At 37.5% G+C, this 19742-nt stretch overlaps 1 protein-coding gene across 5 annotated transcripts in view; it reads right to left on the bottom strand.

The window, feature by feature from the left end:
• The window catches only part of SLC7A2 (solute carrier family 7 member 2), a 40033-nt gene that overhangs the window by 13268 nt on the left and 7023 nt on the right, over nt 1-19742 (bottom strand). The window contains exons 1-3 of one of the 5 annotated variants that reach the window (XM_052682068.1): nt 7461-7617; nt 2405-2792; nt 1150-1305 (exon numbers count right to left, since the gene is read on the bottom strand). In XM_052682068.1, coding sequence (XP_052538028.1) covers nt 1150-1305; nt 2405-2777 — 529 coding nt within the window. In that variant the 5' untranslated portion in view covers nt 2778-2792; nt 7461-7617. Of the gene's footprint in view, nt 1-1149; nt 1306-2404; nt 2793-5464; nt 5563-6101; nt 6214-7460; nt 7618-19742 lie in introns of those variants that run through there. The other 4 variants (XM_052682073.1, XM_052682069.1, XM_052682071.1 and 1 more) reach the window with 4 other exon arrangements.

Below are 19742 nucleotides of genomic sequence, written 5' to 3'. Positions count from 1 at the left end.
AAAATTTCTGTCTCTGCTGATGAGATGCTTTCTATCTCATCACAGCACAGAAGTTATCATAGAAGCTGCTCAAGTTTTCTGCATCAGTGTTATTTTGGCTACAATTTCTGGAGGTATGGGTGTTGAGTCACCTTGGGAACCTGTACACTGCAATGTAACTCAGCATAGATGCATTTTAAATCTAAATGAATTTTGTCTTTTAAATAACATAGTTCTCAAATGCTTTTCAGTTAGAGACGTAAGCAATTTCTTCTTCTTTTTTTTTCTTTTTACTCTTTTCTTCTCATAAGTCAAACAAAACCAAAAACCAGATAAAAGAAATTAACTGAAGATACAAGTACAACCACAAAGTAAGGCTTCCTATGTTACTCTACTACTCATCTTTCCTGTACAGGGACCTATTAAAAGCTTAAGGTCCCTTTTAGCTTTTAAAAGCTAAAGATGCACTGGTCACTCATTGTAGCATCAGGAGCTCAACAGAAATGTTTTCCCCAATAATGAGTCCAAAAACACTTGCAGCAGAATAAGAGGGTAAGTATTTATATACACATCAGTTTAACTTTCTAGAGAAGAAAAGCTCTTGCTTTTATGTGATCTAGAGAGTCTGAACACAACTAATATTTGGGATGTGTAAAAGCTCTAGTGAACAATTTTAGTTGAAAAATGAAGTGCTTTGTTTAAAACAAACTATACACTTTAAAACACACATAGCATTTTCTTTATTTAACTTAAAGAACATTTACTTTTGGAAAGCAAATGAAAACATGCAAAAAAGTTGCAGTATTTTGGAAATTTCTGATGTCTCAGAAAGTGTATGCTTGGTATCAGTTCTTATAATTTAAAAATATGACAGAAGATTTTCCTGTATCAATGTGGTTTTATAATAATAGGTTTTATAACACCTACCAATAAGTGATTATTTTATGTTTCATCTTCAAGGAAAGGAGAGTATGCATAATTTTTTTTTTTTTTTCATACAAATTTAATTCCCAGAGTTATTTTGTCAATGCATAAATGTTGATCTAAACTGCTCAGATACTATTACTCATTTCTGATATAACACAAATTACAGCTTGGTATTTTTTTGTTTTTGACTATAAGAAGCACTCTGACATTACAACCATCATAAACGAGATATTTGTCTTTTACCTGACAAGAGCAATATAAGGAATACAGCAAAGAAGTCAGGATACTCTGCCAGACCAGGGTAATTCATTTTGAAGTAGGTTCTGAAGAAGTGACCAATCTGTTTCCCAAGAAGTTCATCAAAGGTGCCACTCCAGGCTCTTGCTACACTCGATGTACCTTTATAAAATACATGCATATTCACAGTTTTGCACGAATGCAATGAGATACAGTTACCTCTATTGAAAAGGAAATAAAACTAAACATGCTGCTACTTTTAATTAGAGATTTTCACATCATAGATTTCCACTTAGTTAAATGACAGCATACTGTTCTACAACTACAATATACAAATCTGTACTTCATTTGTTCCCAAAATATTGCAAAAATTATTTCTATATCATTTGTATTTTATGTCCTTCTGGAAGACACTTACTTCAAAAGTCAAAATATTCTGTGTATGTTAAACAATACAAAACAATGGTTTAATAAATAACATGAAGGAAAGATTGTCTACCAGGAAGTAAAGCAAAAAAACACTAGGAAGATATATATATTACTAGAGTTAGTATTTAAGACTAACGCTCTCCTTTGGTAAAGAATGTATGTGACTACAGCTAAATAAAACCTTATTCTTACCACTTTCCTACTAGGAATGCACTACAAAACAACATTCAGGTCTATTGATTTTGAACGGATTTGGGCAACAGTCCTGTAATTAGGTAGACATATACAGATAGGTATGCTTATACACCATACAGAGGAACATGTACTTCTGGTACAAAACACATTTAAATCAAATTTGTCATCTTTGCCAAAGCACTGACGCAGCTCTTTTAACATCTCCCACATAAGCATTGTTATTATTCAGACCTGGTCAACTTTGTGTTTTATGAGATCACAACACAGAACATTTAATTAGTATGAGATAATAGTAACAAGTTAGGAAGTAAGCATCATGACTTTCTTAAAGGGAAATACCATAGCCATGGGAGCGGACTCAGCTAAATGTTTCTGCTGTGTTTTCTACTGACATTATTCTTGCTGATCAATACAGCAGTAAAATCATGTTTACTCTTGTTCATTATCACTTCTGTTCGACACATCTTGCAAAAACTCTATATATGAAGGAAATAACTTAATCAAATGACCTTGGTTATTTGATCCAGCAGGACTGAAAAGCAAGAGTAGTGAAGTGCAGAGGCACAAAGAAACAAATCCCTTTCTGATATTTGCTTTCTCAGAAAGCCTCAGTTCCCATGTTTGCTCTTAGGCTTACCTATAACATAGGATAAAATGAGATTCCAACCAGTGATAAAGGCCCACAGTTCACCAACAGCTACGTAAGTATACAAATATGCTGAACCAGTCTTGGGAACACGAGCACCAAACTCAGCATAGCAGAGACCCGCCATCACAGATGCCAGGGCAGCAATGAGGAAGGAAACAACAATGCTAGGTCCAGAATTAGATTTGGCAACTTCTCCAGCAAGGACATAGACACCAGCACCAAGGGTACTTCCAACTCCCAGTGCTATAAGGTCCAGCGTAGATAAGCATCGGCACAGCGAGTCCTCAAGACCTTCCCCCTTGACATTCTTCTTACGCACCAGGCACCGAACAAAGGTCAAAGCTGGTCCACAGGGCAACATGGTGGATGGAGAGCTCTGAAACAAAATAAATTATTGCAGTGCATAGCAGGTAGAATGTAACCATGCAAAACAGCTAAATAAATGCATTTACATGAAGAACTGAAGAACTTTAATTGCACCTATGAATATATTTACACTCCTCTATGATGATGAACAAGCATGCGCTTTTCCCCCACAAGTCATCTGAGGGATTCAGTTATATTTAGCACTTATTTCTCCAGGGGAAAAGAAATAGTTTTGGTTTACTATACTGCTGTAGTAAAAAGAAGAAATTGCTTCTCTTTATCTGTTGTTAGCTTCTTCTTAATCATTTCTAAAACAGCACCAGAACAGACGTCTATTAACTCACACATCATTAGGATTTTCGAGATAAGAATCAACATGAACATGAATACAGATTTTAAAGATGTAACACTACAATATAAAGACTATAAACACAAAAAGCTTTAAAATACAGCATTCTGACGCAGTCAATGCAATGTCTTTTAGGATATTCCCCTTTGAATTCAAATAATATGGCTTTTGCCTCTAGAATTCACTTTGGTAAAAACTGCTTGAAAGATTAAAGCATTGTTTCTACTCCCTCTCACATCATCTAAGTTTCCCAGAACCAGTTATTTTTAAGAGATGTATATATAACTCTCCCTGGTAAGCTTCTAACAAGAACAGATAGGTAAGGAGAGTTTGGTAAGAATTAAGTGAAGCTATCTGCAATTTCCTGAGACTTGTTGCAATCCATATCATGATTATCTACGTTGTGCTCATGATTTGTTTAGTGCAACCCTCCTAAGTGCAGGAACTGTTTTTCATTTAGACAAGTGTATTCTGCTCAGATATTCCTCCATATCTGTATCAGTCTTCTGAATCAGTAATAGGCATTTCTACTCATCACTAACAGCAATGATTTTCCATCAAGAGGGATGTCTTACTATGGCAGTATTTGCTCCTGGAACAAGAATTCAGAGGCAAGAAAACTGCCATTCCGAATGACTGCCTGAAAAAAAAAAAAAAAAAAAAAAACCTTGGATATTAAGGAGAGAGAAATCTGAGCAGAAACATTTTCCTCCTCTTCCTGTAACTCCCCCAGGTACACTGTCATGCCGCTTTAGTCTTTAAAGAGACTCATTAAGTCTCCACTCAACTTTCAGAGGAAAGGAAGTTGGAATTATAGTGAACAGACCTGAATAGCCCAGGCAGATATTTAATGCTCATTAGAAAGGTGATGGCTGTCCCAGGACTGAGCAAAGGAGGTGTGTCAGGCAAGGTTTTTTTGCTGTTTTAGTTTGGGTTGTTTGGTTTTTTTTTTGAGTGATCTTTTTTCCCCCTGAAATAGATTGTTGATATTTCATTAACGGGAAAAGCTATTCTGGCAGACTTTGTTCTCTGAACATTAAACAATTTCCAAGGCTTTCGTTGTTCAAATGGATCTCAGATTACTCCATTCCTCTGCACTTCACAATAAACCCTGAAGACTGTAAAGTCATCTATCACAGTGGCCAGCTGGGTGCCATTATGGTTTCCTCTGTTGAGAGGCAATCTTTCTGAAAAAATATGTTTGTTGTTTTTTTTTTTCTGCTTCTACTTTCTCTGATTCCTGTGGAAGGAGCAGGGGGTGAACTAGGTGATGTCCAGAGGTCCCTTCGAAATTCTATGATTCTTTGTTTCTGAACTTTGTCAACCACAAATCAGTGAGGTAAAACACCTCTTCCGACTCCATCCCACCCTTTCTTCTTTAGTCTTCTTTGAAACTGCAGCATGAGCAAAGAAAAGGTAGAAGACACAAACTTCATAGAGACAAAAAAACCCTTCACACACAAAAGACATAATATTTTAGGTATATCTGTCCTTTCTTAGCCTTGAAAAACACATATCCTAGATGACCACTGCAATTCTGAATGCTTTACACGGGTTCCTAACTATTTATGTATGGAAAATGAATGTCTGACTGCTACTTCACAACTTCTGTTGCTGTGCCCCACACACAGAGATCCACCTCAGACATGGCCTCATTTGGATTTGGATGAGACATTGGAAGAGTCCTGTACAGATCACTTCTTACTTGATAGGAAAAACTGATGAGGTTATTTGGTCTCCCCACCAGCCTAAATGGCACAGGTGGAAACAAAGTACCTTCAGAAATCACTGGCAAGTGATTCATCTAAGGTGTCTCCTGTAAGGATATACATTACCCACTTTGGAAGAATAACCTGGGCCCCTAAGGACATATGCTACTGAACAAGCACATCTCACCACAGCACCACAGCTAAAAACACCTCATGCTCAGCCACTAACCCACAGAAGAAGCAAGAAGGCAGTGGCTGGAAGTGCCTTTTGGTGGCAGCATTGTCCTGGACAACCTCACACTGACTGCAGCCAGGCTCAGAAAGGGCCTTAGTCCTGCTGCACTGAAAACATGTTGGAGCCTCCACAACTTCTTTACCCCTGCTGCCACCAACTCCAGCCAGGTCCCTCAGGCCTGTCTCCACAAAGCTGAGCAGCTCTGACTTTTCTGAGAGGCTTTCTCACACCTTCAGCTTGATGCTTACAGGCATTTATCTCTAGTAAGATACCTAGTAAGGCTAGAAGCAGATCCAGTCAATTTCTTCTCCTGTTCAAATCTGTGCCAGGCCTGCTTTACAGAGACATTTGTCACAAGCAAACATCTATGAAGTCCATTTGTCACTGACCTTGGCAAGATGCCTTTGTTTGAAGCAAACTGAGATGGCAGCTCCTGACTCTGCTCACTCTGGGTCACTGCACTCCTGAAACCTTTCCTGGATTAAGTTTTTCTTTTGCTATAGATTACTCTGTAGCACAGAAAATGTCTTCAACAGTCCTCCGAAAAAAGGAGGCCCCAGTTCAATTGCCTGAGATTTGAAAATCAATGCTCGGTCCATATTCAAGCATCTCTCTTCCCCAAATGCATTCCTAGAAGGAAGTCCACAGCTGTTCATGTCACAGATTACAGTTTTTCCCTTTCAACTGCACTACAACAAAGAGATCAACAGGACAGGGGGACCTTGTTTTGACAGGAAGGGAAATTGGATAGACCTAACACAGGGGAAAAAATGGAAAGCTTCTTCATGTCTCATGGACACAGACAGTACTTGTTGGAGTACCTGAATAACCACAGATTTTTGTCCTATCTCCTTCACTCTTTATTATCTTGTTGGTTTCTCTCTACAGTAGCTGCTGACAGAACCTGCTTCTTAATTTCAGTCTTTCCTGATCACAGAACTCCTGGCTGTAAAGCAGACAATTTACCTTATCACTTCTCATCTGAGTGCAATCCCAAGCAGATGAGTTCAGTCTTACAATTCATACCTGGTATGAATTCAGTTGGACAGACAGATGATCAGGAACATTTAGCAGCCATCTGGTGCTAGGCTCTTCTAGCAGCACAAGTTTGGTCTAAAAAAACTTTTATCTACAAACACAGTGCAAGGGGCAAAGTCTCCATTTGGAAAGTTTCCGTTAGTCTTTAAAACTGCACTGGATACTTCACAGTCCCTAAAGCCTACACAAACTATCAGCTTTCTACTCCAAAACAAAACACAAATAGATGAATAACAATAGAGTATAAAAGTAACTGCTGTATAAGGTCAGTGTGTGCTGTACCAAACTTTCATTCAAAAGTAACATCTTAATTACTTTAAATAAGTGATTTAAATCAGTACATATCAAATCCAAGCTTCAGATGGAAAAAAAAAAAAAAAGCTTTTGATTAAATTACCACTGCACTACTGCTGCAAACCAATATTTTGTACAAAAATTTCCATTAAAGATTCTAATTAAAAAGGTAAACATTCTCCTACAAACAAGTATTATAAATCCATATAATACCTCTGAAAGTTGTTAGAGTGTTAAGTATATTTAAAGATTCCTTAAGCAAAAGTAATTTAAAGATGATTTACTTCTAATTTATATTGTTAATCTTCTATTATATACTATAACATAAGTGGTCCAGTAAGGTCCATAAGGTCCAGTAGTTTAACACTTTAAACAGCACATAAACGATGAAGCAAATATCCTAGCATTCTCAAAATGCAGAAATACAAATACACAGATGAATTCAGAATCTTTCTTCAGCCTCAGTTTCCTGCAAAAAACCTGTAAGCTGTACCAGTTGTATTCCATCTGTAGAATTTAGCAGAAAAAATTGTTTGCAACATTTATTGTTGCAAGACCCTATTCAAAGTTGCAGTGTTGCATTGATCAGATCCAGTGTAATAAAATACGAAAGTAAGAAAAGTCAAAAAGTATGTGTACACTCTATTCATGATTCTACTGCAGCTGCAACTTTTTGATGTCATAAAAGTTGACTTTGTGCCCAAAACAATAAAAGAATTTATATTGTCTTTGAATATTTAGAGTAGTTTATCTAAATAATTCATAAGGCCCAAAAAATTGGAAAGCAGCACCTGTAACAGAATATGCATAAACAGAAAATGAAAAATTTATCATCCAAAACTAGGAACAGATTTCAGCCTGAGAAGGAAGACATAAATCACATATAAGACACTAATTTGCACTCAAAGACATAACAACAATGTAAAGTACACTAAATTTAATACCAAATAGCACAGGTATTGCTATTCAGAAAGCACATGTTAACAGGCAATGTTTTATATGATAAGCATATGATAAGCATGTTTTCAGATTGCTTCTTTGAGCATTACAAACCTTATACAGAGCAACTTCTGCTAGACAATTTTCTGCTTCTCTTGCCCAGTCCTGAACTTCTGTAGTCCTAAATACGTGATTTTACTGAAATATGTGATAAAGCAAACTAAATGTGGTGTGTGAGCTGCTGTGAAGGAGGTGGAGGCTCTGCAGCCCCAGGTGATTGGAGGCCGGGAGCTGGTGAGTGATTTGCCCAGTGCAGGCAGGGAGGGAGAAAGTCTCGCTGCTGTTCAGATGAACCATATCCACTTTCTCAAAATTGTAACATCATGAGGACGCTGCTTTCTCCGCTGAAATAACACCTATCTTCCTACATACAAAGCACAACAGTTGCGAAGTCACCCCCCATCCATCCCCAGGGAACTCTTTTTAAATACCCTGAATGACAAGAAAAATGGGGATGTGTTACTTTGTCCCCCACCGTGAAAAAAGCGTTGGCATTTGCTGCTCTTGTTACAAATAATTTGACTTTGAAGTCTGTTGAACACTTTGAGCAACATCATGTAATGCTTTGACACCTGAAGCCAACAGTGCAGCATGGAAATAGCTTTTACTGAGTGTATCTTAAAAGAACATCATTAATCTGAAAAATATTACTGTGATTAGAAACAAGACAGAACAGTATCTGTTTACAGAGCCTGGTTAGAGATCATTCTGCTGAACCAGGACACACACTGTATAGCTTCTTCTCCTTTATATGGCTTGAAATGTAAAAATGCTGAAATTAGAACAGTCCAGATATTCCTGTGACACAATCAATAAATAATCCTACTTTCTTAAAAATTATCTTCCATCATAAACTAAACTCCAAGGATAACATACAGCAGCATTTTTACTACTTCCAGTGGCAGATCACCCTACCCCAAACAGGCAGTATGATTTCCAGTCAATATTGTTCACAGTATATTGTTTGTCTTTAAACATTTGTGTTTCAGTATTTCTCTTTTTGTTCAGAGAACATTGAAATGACAAGTCTTGCAGAGCAAAGCTCTAAATTCCTCATCATTTAAAAATCTTTGCCATAAAAATATAGAAGAAAAAAAAGGTGCATACTGTGTCAGCCCCTGTGACTTGCTCACAGCTTTCAGCCTGAGTGTAAATCTGCCCCTGCTGAAGGAACATGGAGGGCTCATATTCTTTTCCCATGAAATGTCCTACTTCCTGTGGTTAAATGTAAGGGACAAGACAACCTTTCCTTATCTCTCTTACGTCCAAAGAGATACACCTCCAAAAAGAGCGTGCTTATTTCAAGAATTCAGATGCCATTTCTTACATTATCTGAGGCTACTCATTTCTTAAAGTGCTAAAAAATGTAGGTAGAAAAGGTCTTGTTCATGGAAGCTGCAGCAAACAACATCAGTACTCATGCTTTTCCTCATGTTGACCTCCATTCCAGCCACCTCATCCCTTACACTGGAAGACCACAAGCTAGGGACAAGCCAGAAGCTAATTTATCTGCTAATGTAGACAAACAGAGATAGAAAAACATAGATACAGTGTTCTGACCAACAATATTACAGCATGACTTTGGTTGTGGCTTTGGGGAGCTTTGGTCCTGGCATTTTCTGCTCCTTAGCAAATATAAAACTCTTGCATTCATCCTAAGTGCCTCATCCAACATTTCTCTGACTTGTGTACCCTAAGGTTTCTGCAGCAGATTCTTGCCATAAAGAATTTGCTTAGAAATTCTCTTCTTGCTACGAATCAGCTGAGCACAATAGAAGGAATGAACTGAAAGAATAATTTTATTTTCCAACAGAAGGCTCTTTTAGGACTTTCTCTTCTGGGGTCAAAATAATATGAAGTTAATGTCAGAGATTTATGCAGAAATGTATGCCCAGGGATTAAAATAATAATAATTCCAATTCATTTGTGAAACGAAACTCTTGCACTGACTAAATCAAAACGCCGTAGGAGTCCAAATGACAAACTATGCCTGGTTAAAAGCTGCTCTGTTGTTGTCTCTGACTCGTCTCACAGATACAGCCTCACAGATCCAGGCCAAAAAGCCATGCCTTCTTACATAACTGGAGGCATTAGTTCGGCAAAAGCATATCCATGTGCTTGCCCATATGACTACTCATAACGTGTGGAAGTTAAACATGAACAAAAGTGCTGGCAGGACTGGGCTCTAAGTAAACCATTACAATCCCTCAAATAGAAATTTCAAATAGAGCCTGCTACTTCGCCTTGAAAGTCGGGACTTTGGAGCCAACTGTAACAAAGGTGAGTTCTAATATTCCCAAGAAAAGAACAACATGACATGGTTTTAACAGCTTATGCAGTTCCAGCAGGATTTGAGAAGATGTATTAGTATTTGTAAAAGGATTCATCAAGTTCTGGCAGGCATCTTTTCTGTGTCAAAATAATAAAGTAGACAACATCTTGATGTTACCTGCTGGGATGATCCCATATTTAGGAATTCAAGTCAGTCACAGGTGTCTACATGGACAAATGCTTCCGCAGGATGCTTTTAGGAAATTCATTAAATTTCTGGAGTATTAATTCATACAAGTTTTAAAAACGCTAAATCAATCTCCCAGAAACTTCTGAGATTCTTCTAGTGGTTTTAAAATGCCCAGTCGCTTCCTTTCTTGATTCCCACATACTGCAGTGTTCTCCCATTAGAGGCATATCTTATCAATAGTAGATCAAACCTCTGCTACAAAGCATCTAGTGACTTTTCTAAGACCTTACTGGGATTGTTTCTCTTGCATATACAGAAGCAAGACTGACCAGAATCCAAAATACTAAAGCACTGAACATTTTTTGAGATATTAGTTACTGAAAACTGTTCTCTTCTACTTTTTCATGAGGCTTGTGGAACTCACACCATCTCGACTCAAAGCAAAGAAACCTAAAAATCCATTTATGACATCACTCCAAGACAAATGCCAAATGTGTAATAACATACTAGTGAGCATGTATATTTGTTTATTATGGAAACTTAAGAAGGTAGCAAGCACATTATTTTCTTATTATTTGAATTAACCAACTACAAATTAATAGTCCTGTTCTTCTATGATTGTGTATACATATTTATATATAGAAAATTCAAGAATACATAATCTCTTTCTCAGTCTATTTTGACTTTTTGTCATTGAGGGGATATTTGGGTTTTATTTTAAGATCTTTCAATTAGAAATTTCCAGACGTATCACATTAACAATAATTTCCTATGCTGGAAAATGCCTGCAGAAATGATAATTTCTATAATGTTGTTGTTTTATTTACTATTTTCATCACTAACTGCAGGGACAGCTCATTTTCTCTCACACACGGAGATCTGGTGAAATTCAGTTTTTCAATTTTTTTTCTTCTGAGCCTTGGGAAAGTCCTATAAGTTTATGACTTTTAATTCTACTCACAACAAACACAGATCATCCCAATAGACTTTTAATATGATCTCCTCCCCTTAGTCACTTTCTTCCCTGGCCACTTCTGATGAATCTGAAAGGCATGCCCAATCTCTGACCAAAAGGTGTCACACAGGTAATTATGAATTCCCTCAGGCGTGCCTCTCTGACTAAAAGTACTGAACATCAGCCAAGAAAAAATAAAGCATATTTAGTTAGAAAATTATCTCATATTTGTTCCTTTACAAAATGTTCACCTCTTTCATCTTTTTTATCATCCATTAATTGAGGTGAAAAAAGATACTTCTCCCCTTATTTGTTTCTATATCACAAACTTCTTCTAAATATACAAAAACAAACAAACAAACAAACAGCCTCATCTCCAATCATGGTGTGAATAAATCAGAGGGAAAATTTCATGAAACACTAGATTCTATTCCAATCTGATCATTCTATGTGCTTAAAAACAAACAAACAAAAAACAAACCAAAAAAAAAACTTAAAATCAGGCAAAAAATCAGACCCCACAATCTCCAGACACTGCAAATAACTTGCCTAGTTATCACCAAAGAGATTTTTTCATTCTTTCCAAATATTGTATGTGTGTTCATGTGTGTGTATGTTACATGTGTGTGTTTGAGTGCAAACCACAGTATTTCTAGGACTGCTTTTCAGCATCTACTATCCAAAAGGATGGCTTATTTCTGGGTGGCCCAGCCACTGTTGTTATGGCTGGATCACAATTAGGAATAATTTTGTCCTCCTCCCTTGATTTCTCATGAGCTCTGGTGGTAATGACAGGAACTTGAGTTCAAAGTGTAGGTGTAGAAGTAGGATCTAGCCACAGACCATTCCTTCCTTGCCTCAGGAGAAGAAAGTGGCCAGCACAGACTCAGTTCTGAAGAGCCAAATCCAGCAAACAGGTTGCTATTTGAAATGCAATGATCTAGGAAGTTATATTAAGGATATTTCATGTCTTCTGGTGCTATAGTTCTACGCACAGCAGAATTTCCGGCTAGAGCAAGAGGCAAAAATCAACCTTGAAGATATGCCATAAGATCCACTTTGAACTATTCAGCTTCTTCTACTGATTTGGTCAGGGATCTATTCCCAAAGCCTGCACATATAGAAGATTACAAAATTAATGAAATCCGATATTTTTCAGCTACATATAAAAACCTGTCACAGATGACTTCTTGTTGTGTAGCACAGCATTTGCATTTACATTCCCTCTGAATGATAGTAGAGGTTTTAGCTCAAGTGAAACTCGCCAGCAGCACTATCAGCCATCCTAACTCAAACTTATGATCCTTAAAGATGAAATGGATGCTGACAGACTACAGTCTCTTTTTGACATGATGTAAAGAGATACCTTTGGAAATCCTGAGAGTAAAAGTCTGAAAGAGGAAAGTGGTATTCTTCCAGCAATGTGACATTCCTCATTCTCCCCTATGAGGAAAGGCTGGGTGATGTGGGCCTGTTCAACTTTAAGAAAAGAAGACTGAGTGGGGATCTTATTAATGTTTATATATATCTTAAATGTGGGAGTCAAACGAACATGGCCAACCTCTTTTCAGCAGTCTGTGGGGACAGGACAAGGGGAAACAGGGGCAGTTGAACTAGATGATCTTGTAGGTCCTTTCCAACCTTGCAATTCTATGATTCTATGATTCCATGATTCTATGATTCTATGATAGGAAGTTCTACACCAATATGTGAAGGAACTTCTCCACAGTAAGGGTGACAGTGCACTGGAACAGGCTGCCCAGGGAGGTTGTGGAGTCTCCTTTTCTGGAGATATTCAAGACCCACCTGGACACCTACCTGTGCAGTCTTCTGTGGGGAGCCTGCTTTGCAGGGGGGTTGGACTCAATGATCACTAGAAGTCCCTTCCAACCCCTTCAGTTCTGTGATAAGCTTGTGGGTTTTTCTGAGTCAATTTACTTACTCTAGTAAGTATAGCTGAATATAAACTTTGTAATCTTCTAAGCAGGAGAGATAAAACTTCACAAGGCATGTTTCACTTTCTCTGAAATTCCTTACAATCATAAAGAGAAATGAACACAATCTCCAAAGCAATAGAACTGTTACATTATCTTCAAAACTGTTCTTAAAAAGATGGGTTTTCTGATGGGAATTTTACAAAACCCATCACAAACTGCAGACAACTAATCAACAGCTAGGAATAATACCAGTAAGTTTAAAAGGATGTTTTAGTTCAGGCAGGAGTAAGTGGGTGAATTGTCCACAGCTGAAAAACTTACTTTCCCTCCAAAAGACAACAGTTGGCTCACCACTGGACTGCTATGTTTCATATAGAAATGCTGATAGCTGTTAAACCCAAACTTGGGAATGGGAGAAAAAATGAGCTCAGAGATCAAAGACAGCTACTCTTTAAGAATAAAAACCCATTGTGTTTGTTTTTGTTTGAAATACAACTTCGCTCTCTGCTGTGATACCTGTATGAGTGCGTGCCATTTGAAATTTTGCCACGACCTACACATAGATCTCAGAAAACGCCTCTGAAAAAGCAGAGAGGTGTTGAACTGTAAAATACACACTGGGATCAGTGATGTGATGACAATATCATGACTCCTTCAAGTGCTGAAGTAATTTCCAATTGTCTTTCATTCTACTTGTTCCTAAAGTTCTGTAAGGTAGGCCCTTAAAAACAAACAGAAAAAGCATCCCAGAAAGCTATTTCATACAATGCCAGTTGTGTTCTGTTAACAGGTTCAAAGCTTGAAAGCTAACCTTCAGTTGGGGAAATTGATAAAACAATGAGTCTGATTCTTTCTGAAACAGCTTATCACGATTTATTCATACTACTTTATTTTCTCCCCTTTCTCCCACAAAGGACCAGACAAACAAAACAACGTTCACAGGCTTGACTGTCTGGATCTAAACCAAAGCACATTCAGAGAAGCCTAGGTAAAAGAGAGTACATAGACGTCTTTCAAGTGAATGCGAGCAGTGTCCAGAGGATTTCTTTCGTTGAAGTTTATCAGACTAAGTATATGGCATACAGGGACAGCATAAAAACAAGTACATGCTGGAAAAAGGCCATTCGGAAGCACACACAAAGCTAGATGAAAAGCCTAGGATATGGAAGAGTTAATTCTGGCATAGGTACAAATTTTGAAGCAGTACAAAATATCTAAAGAGAAGCTAATGGCAGTTTGGAGCATGATAGTCCCTCAAATTAACTGAACATCTTCCAAAAATATAACTGGGGATTACATTGACTGTTACTCGTATGCTTGGCTTTAGACTTCGGCCACAAAGGATTCCTCATGGCACCTACGCTTATTAATATTGATGCATGAAGACAGCCTGAATTATTTTGCAACAGAATACCCATTCTGCTGGGAAATATCTCGACACTCAGATGAATTGAAAACTTTCCTAAAAGAAAAAAAGAAAAAAAAAAAAGAAGAAGAAGAAGAAAAAAAAAAGACTGTAGCTGATGAGTATTTTTTTTTTTTCATATCTGTCAGCTTTTCAGATTACTAGCAGTGTTTTGTATTATAGCTAAAAGTAAAATGACTTGGTGACCCCAGTTATTTGGATAATTCTTGAGGTTGATGTGGTTCAAATTCATGGAACTAATTTGTCTGGATAACAGCTTTACAAAGGTTCAGAAAAGTCTAGACATTTTCACTGTGGGAAAAAAAGATGCACAATCACTTTTACTCAGACTTGAAAAATAATATCCTGCAGTCATCCTTTCAAACTTCTAAAGTCAACAGCAGATAAACTAAATCAGTTGTAAATAGCTATGTCTGTACAACACTAGGTTTCAAGGGAGATAGAAACAGCCTTTGATTCAAATGCTTTACCAGAAATGGCACAGCAAAAAAAAAAAATCAGGTATCTGCAGTGCTATAGGCTCCACACAAGTTAATTATTAAGGTAAGTGGATTTTCAGCTAATAATATTACAATTTAAAAGTCAGCTACTCCTCAAAGAGTGAGGTAGATGCACACCGCACCGAGACTGGGGCAGAAGAGTCATGAGATTCATGAAAAGTCAGAGGCAGCTTCCAGCAGCATCACACAGCTTGCCTAACTGGAGAGAGGAGAAAAAGGAGGAGAGGGAAGAAACAAACATTTCATCTGAGTCTAACATTGGTCTCTCTCACTACAGCTACAATTTTAGCTTCAAATTAAGTTTTCAAACTTAGTTTTAACATACTTTGGCCTTACTCCAGTCTGGCCTGAAACTGTGTTTCAAAACTGGTTTAACTGGAACCACATTCAAACACCACTGCCAAGCTGTTTTAGCTCCAGAACAGGAGAGGAAGGAAGAGTGGAAGAGTCATCCTCTTTCTTAATAATGATAATAATAATAATAATAATAATAATAATAATAATAATAATAATAATAATTTGTTATCCCTGATCCAAAAATTCAGTTATGTGTAATCAAAAGCTTGAAATCCTTCAAAATTATGAGCTTTGTTATAAAAGTTCTTGAATTTACAACAGATTGCACCCACATGGCAAAAATTGTTTCTGTAAACACACTCCTTAATAAAACAAAAAGCTTTTCAGCTGTGCTAAGATTAAAAATATGACTGCAATTATTCATCCTGCAGTAATACCCAGCTCACAATCAAGGCCAGCCCAAAAGCTTAATCTGAGCAAAACTAACAGTATGAGAAAGGCAGAGGAGAAACAACCAAATCCAAGTGAAATATGTGGGATGGTGGCTTCATGTCTTCCTAGTGATGTGTCATCCATTTTCCCGACTGTCAGCTCCAGTACAGCCATTGTTATGAGCACATTCAAACAAGAATGAAAACAGTTTGTAAAGTTTGCCTTTCATATATCACTCAGTTGATTCAGGCCAGGAACCAGGTTTCTTTGCCTTGCAATTCAAGTTTTGCTGCCTGCTTCCTGCAGAAATACTTTCAGTCAACTTTCTGCCAAAGAAGAACTCAATAGGATTGCTCCCTACCTAAATTCTTAAAGGGTTCTTTCTTTGGAGCTTTTTAGGTTATGCAGATCCAAAGTTTTGCATTACACAGCAAATGCAATCCATAGAAAAATCAACTTTATGCTTTCCTTTTGACAATGCTCCGTCAGTTGAAGGTGGGCTCTCAGTCTAGAATAGGAAGTTCTCCTCTTTGAGTACTACATTTCACTAGAACACTCATATGCATCAAGAGCACTCTACTAGAAGAGTTTTTATTGTCTTAGACTTTACAGTGCCATACTTTGCTCATTTTTGATGGGCTACTGCCAAGATAAACTGAGATAGGTAATCAAACAGTGCTACAATCTTACTTTTACTTCCTACCATTCCCATCAACAAAGAGTAAGTCCATCAGCCCCAGAACTTAGAAAGCAGCAGTGAGACACGTTTGGACCAGCACTAGATGCAGAACTAAGAACCAAGATTGGGTTTGAAATGGAATCAGAAAGAACAGAGGCTTATACAAGTGAAACCACATTTGCATCACCATCAGTGAAGTGATCAGACTGCAGCAGGTATACAGAGCCAAGTTATCCCTGGTATATTTACACGAGCACTTTCGTCCAGATCAGATGCATATTTCCAAAGATATTCTTTCAGTACTCATAGCCATTCATTGCAGTTTGTTCCATTCTGTAGCACATCAGTAACCTTCCTTCTGGAGCACAGGAAATTGGAACATGTGCTCCACAACAGTGCCTAACACACTCCAACCAGTCTAGAAGTAGATACCTCCCATTTCCTTCTTGATATAAACTTCATACTGCTGCTATCCACCTTTGTTCAAATGTTTTAAAACATGTCATTTGCTTATCCAAGCACAGCAAATAGGCTGAGGCAGGCATCCAGGCACCACCTTCCTCCTACCATCCAAAAGCTCAGTTATACTGTACAAGCCTCAAGTCACAGAGAGAGAGGTCACACTCCCACTGCTGTACAACAACAGCCCTCTGGTTATTCTCTGGATTGTTTTTCTTTGAATGCTGACTTGCTTGCTAATTTGTCACAGAGTCCCTTTTACCCAAACCTTTCTGTGATTCTACAGCTACTAAAAACATCCTTTCTAACATCTTTTATAAGTAGAATTCTGCTATGGCATTGCTTAAATTTCCATAGTATAGAACACAACATAAGGCTAGCACACTAGCTTAAGTAATGAGAAAGGTTCCAGAAGTGGCAAAGGTTCAGATCCACTTTTCTGATACAGTCTTCAATGATATGTACAAAAGAAGAGCAAGCCTCTCTAAATGTTCAAATCAGTAACAAAACCCAGTAAAACAATCTATGCAGGATGGGACAAAACCTTTTGTGATTTTCATTTTTTTCTGACTAGGATAGTCAGCTGCTGCTCACTATACAGCTGAGTGTGGGGATGTACCCTGAAACACCAGTTTGAATGCATGGTACAGTCTGCTTCTCATTTTGCAGACTTGGATATGATTTCAACAGCTATAGGGCTTTGCTCTGCAGTAAGTCCCAATTTTCCACTTTTTGAAGGCTGGTACTTGGCCTCCAGAGGCTAGAAGATGTTTCTTGTGATGGCTCCTACCTCAGAGTACGCGCTCAAGAACTTTTCTTTCCTTTCTGCCCTGTAATCAACCTGGGACACAGCACTGAATGAAGCCAAATGAACTCCATCAGAACTGCATCAGTCACAAAAAATACGAATGTCAAGGACTTCAATATTTCAGATGGGACATCTGCTGGGCCCCCAGAAAAGGAGTTTGTGGTAAAATATGCAGCCTTACACAATTTCCCTGGTTGATTAAATTCTACATCCAGGCAGATGACTTCTATAAGTTTTTCAATTCACAAACTTGGACGAGTTGTGTTATGTGGAGAGATTTTTGTTGTTTTACTTGAAATCCTGCTTGCCAAGATTCCAGGAGAAATGCAAATGTTCATTTTCAAGCCAGCAGTCATGTCAGTTGTCTACAAGAACACCTCTTCACAGAAGTAGCACTGTGCAAAAGTTGTTATACAATATTGCTGGTGGTGTTCTTCAGACTTTTGGTGAACTTTTCAAGAGATTTGTCTTCACATCAAGTGAAGAATCTGTGCATAACCCTTGCAAGATTGTCACCTTAGAAAGAAGCTGCCCTACCAACAACTGGTTTTCCCTCTCAATTCAAATGATCTTTTCAAGGATTTGCATTCAGCAAAGTTGAGAAATTCAGTGTTGCATGGTATCCTGCTGTGGATTTTCAGAGTCCTGTGTTACTGTACACAGCAGAAGTCAAAGTACAAAATGCAATTTTATTTTCTCAAATTTTCAAGTTTCCTTCCAGCCACCAAAAATAAAGAAGACAGTACCAGCAAAGATGCACTTGGTGAATGCCATCTTCTTGATTAAAATGCATTACTTCTTCTAGTTCCTGTCCAAAGGAATTAAACTATGGAATTGGACTCCACAGAAGTATGATTCTAAATGCCCAAACTTAATTCTGAATTTTGAGGGATAAAACATTCCTGTGACCAACGGTTTGCAGTTAATGCTTCCTCCAGATTAAAAAAAATAAAAGAAAAAGAAAAAAGGAAGGAAACCAAGAGAAGATAAATTATTCTATATTATACAGCTGTGTAGAGCATATTCAGTACTTTCTTGTAGTAGCAGTTTCTATTGCTTAGTCTCTTCTCTGCATCCATAGTTGGATGGTAGAGCGCAGCCATGTATGCGGTCACGTGATAAAATGGAAGAGGGAACTGATTCGTGATCTAAATTATCTCAAGAGAAAAAAAAAAACCAAACCTTTCCTAACCCAGTTTATTGCACAGTACCACAAACAACCGTGCAGGCACAGAGAGGTGGTTATTGAAGCGGGAACAAAAGATAGCAGCCTGGAGCAGAACATAGGAGCTGCTTATGCTGACACTGCTTCAGAAAGAAATGCACAAACTAGACCAGTGAGCACATCAAGATGGAGAAAGCTGCCTGTTTCCCAGAGCATAGTGGATACGTTCTAATTAGTAACAGCAAAATTGTGTAAAAGTTCCCCTTACGTATCAAAAAGTTGACTTAGTTTATTGTGTGCGGGTGAAAACACAACATCAACATTATTTTACTGCAAATTCTGCTCTTTTTGCATCTGGTTCATTGAACTAAGTGCAACCCATCTGTTACCACACAGGACAGAAAAACAGTCAAACAGAAAAAAAAATCTTAAATTTGATACAAATCAAAGTTATTTACTTAGACAACTAATGAAGTGGAGTCCACAGGCAATTAAACAACACAGAAGGCTTTACAGAGTACTACAGACTTTCTGGGAGGCTTATAAAAGTTTATATCTGGACAATTAGATATAAAATTGGGTTATTAAGTCTGATGTTGAAACTCATTATCTCAGAATTAGGCATATGCTTCTAATAAATTAAAATGGTCACATAAAATATTTCTAGTAGTTGGATACTACATGGGAGCTTGAAAACAATTCTGGGCTGGATACCCAGAAGCAGTGTCTGACTACAATGAATGGCTATGAGTATTAAAGAATATCTTTGAAAATATGCATCTGATCTGGGACAACATTAATAAATGTTGAAACAATTAGAACACATTTCTTTCATTTAGTAAAAGCATGTTTCAGGGCTGATCTGTCCCCCAGTGTCTTCCATCTCCACTGTGCATAAAAACAGGGAGTGCCTTGCTGATGGAAGACAGTCATTCTACCAGACAGCCCCATAGCAAGAATAACTTGCTATAATATAGTACACATGATATTTTTCAAGTTCAAGCTCTACCACTGTAACAAAAATTGCAATTTCATGGGACAAATAAAGAGAAAGATTGGAGAAAGATTGCTTTTTTTCTTTTTTCTTTTCTTTTTTTTCCAAATTATGTACAAACATGTATATTTTAATTTCCAAAAACTTCTCATCTTAAAAATATAAAGGAGTCTCTGCAGGCTTTGGTTGATGTAAAGAAAAAAGCCATGAAAGTAATTTACAG

The sequence above is a fragment of the Tympanuchus pallidicinctus genome, unplaced genomic scaffold (assembly GCF_026119805.1).
Source record: "Tympanuchus pallidicinctus isolate F22 unplaced genomic scaffold, pur_lepc_1.0 scaffold2, whole genome shotgun sequence".
NCBI lineage: Eukaryota > Metazoa > Chordata > Aves > Galliformes > Phasianidae > Tympanuchus > Tympanuchus pallidicinctus.
Note: the sequence above shows the minus strand (reverse complement) of the source record. Positions and strands in the feature narration are given on the sequence as shown.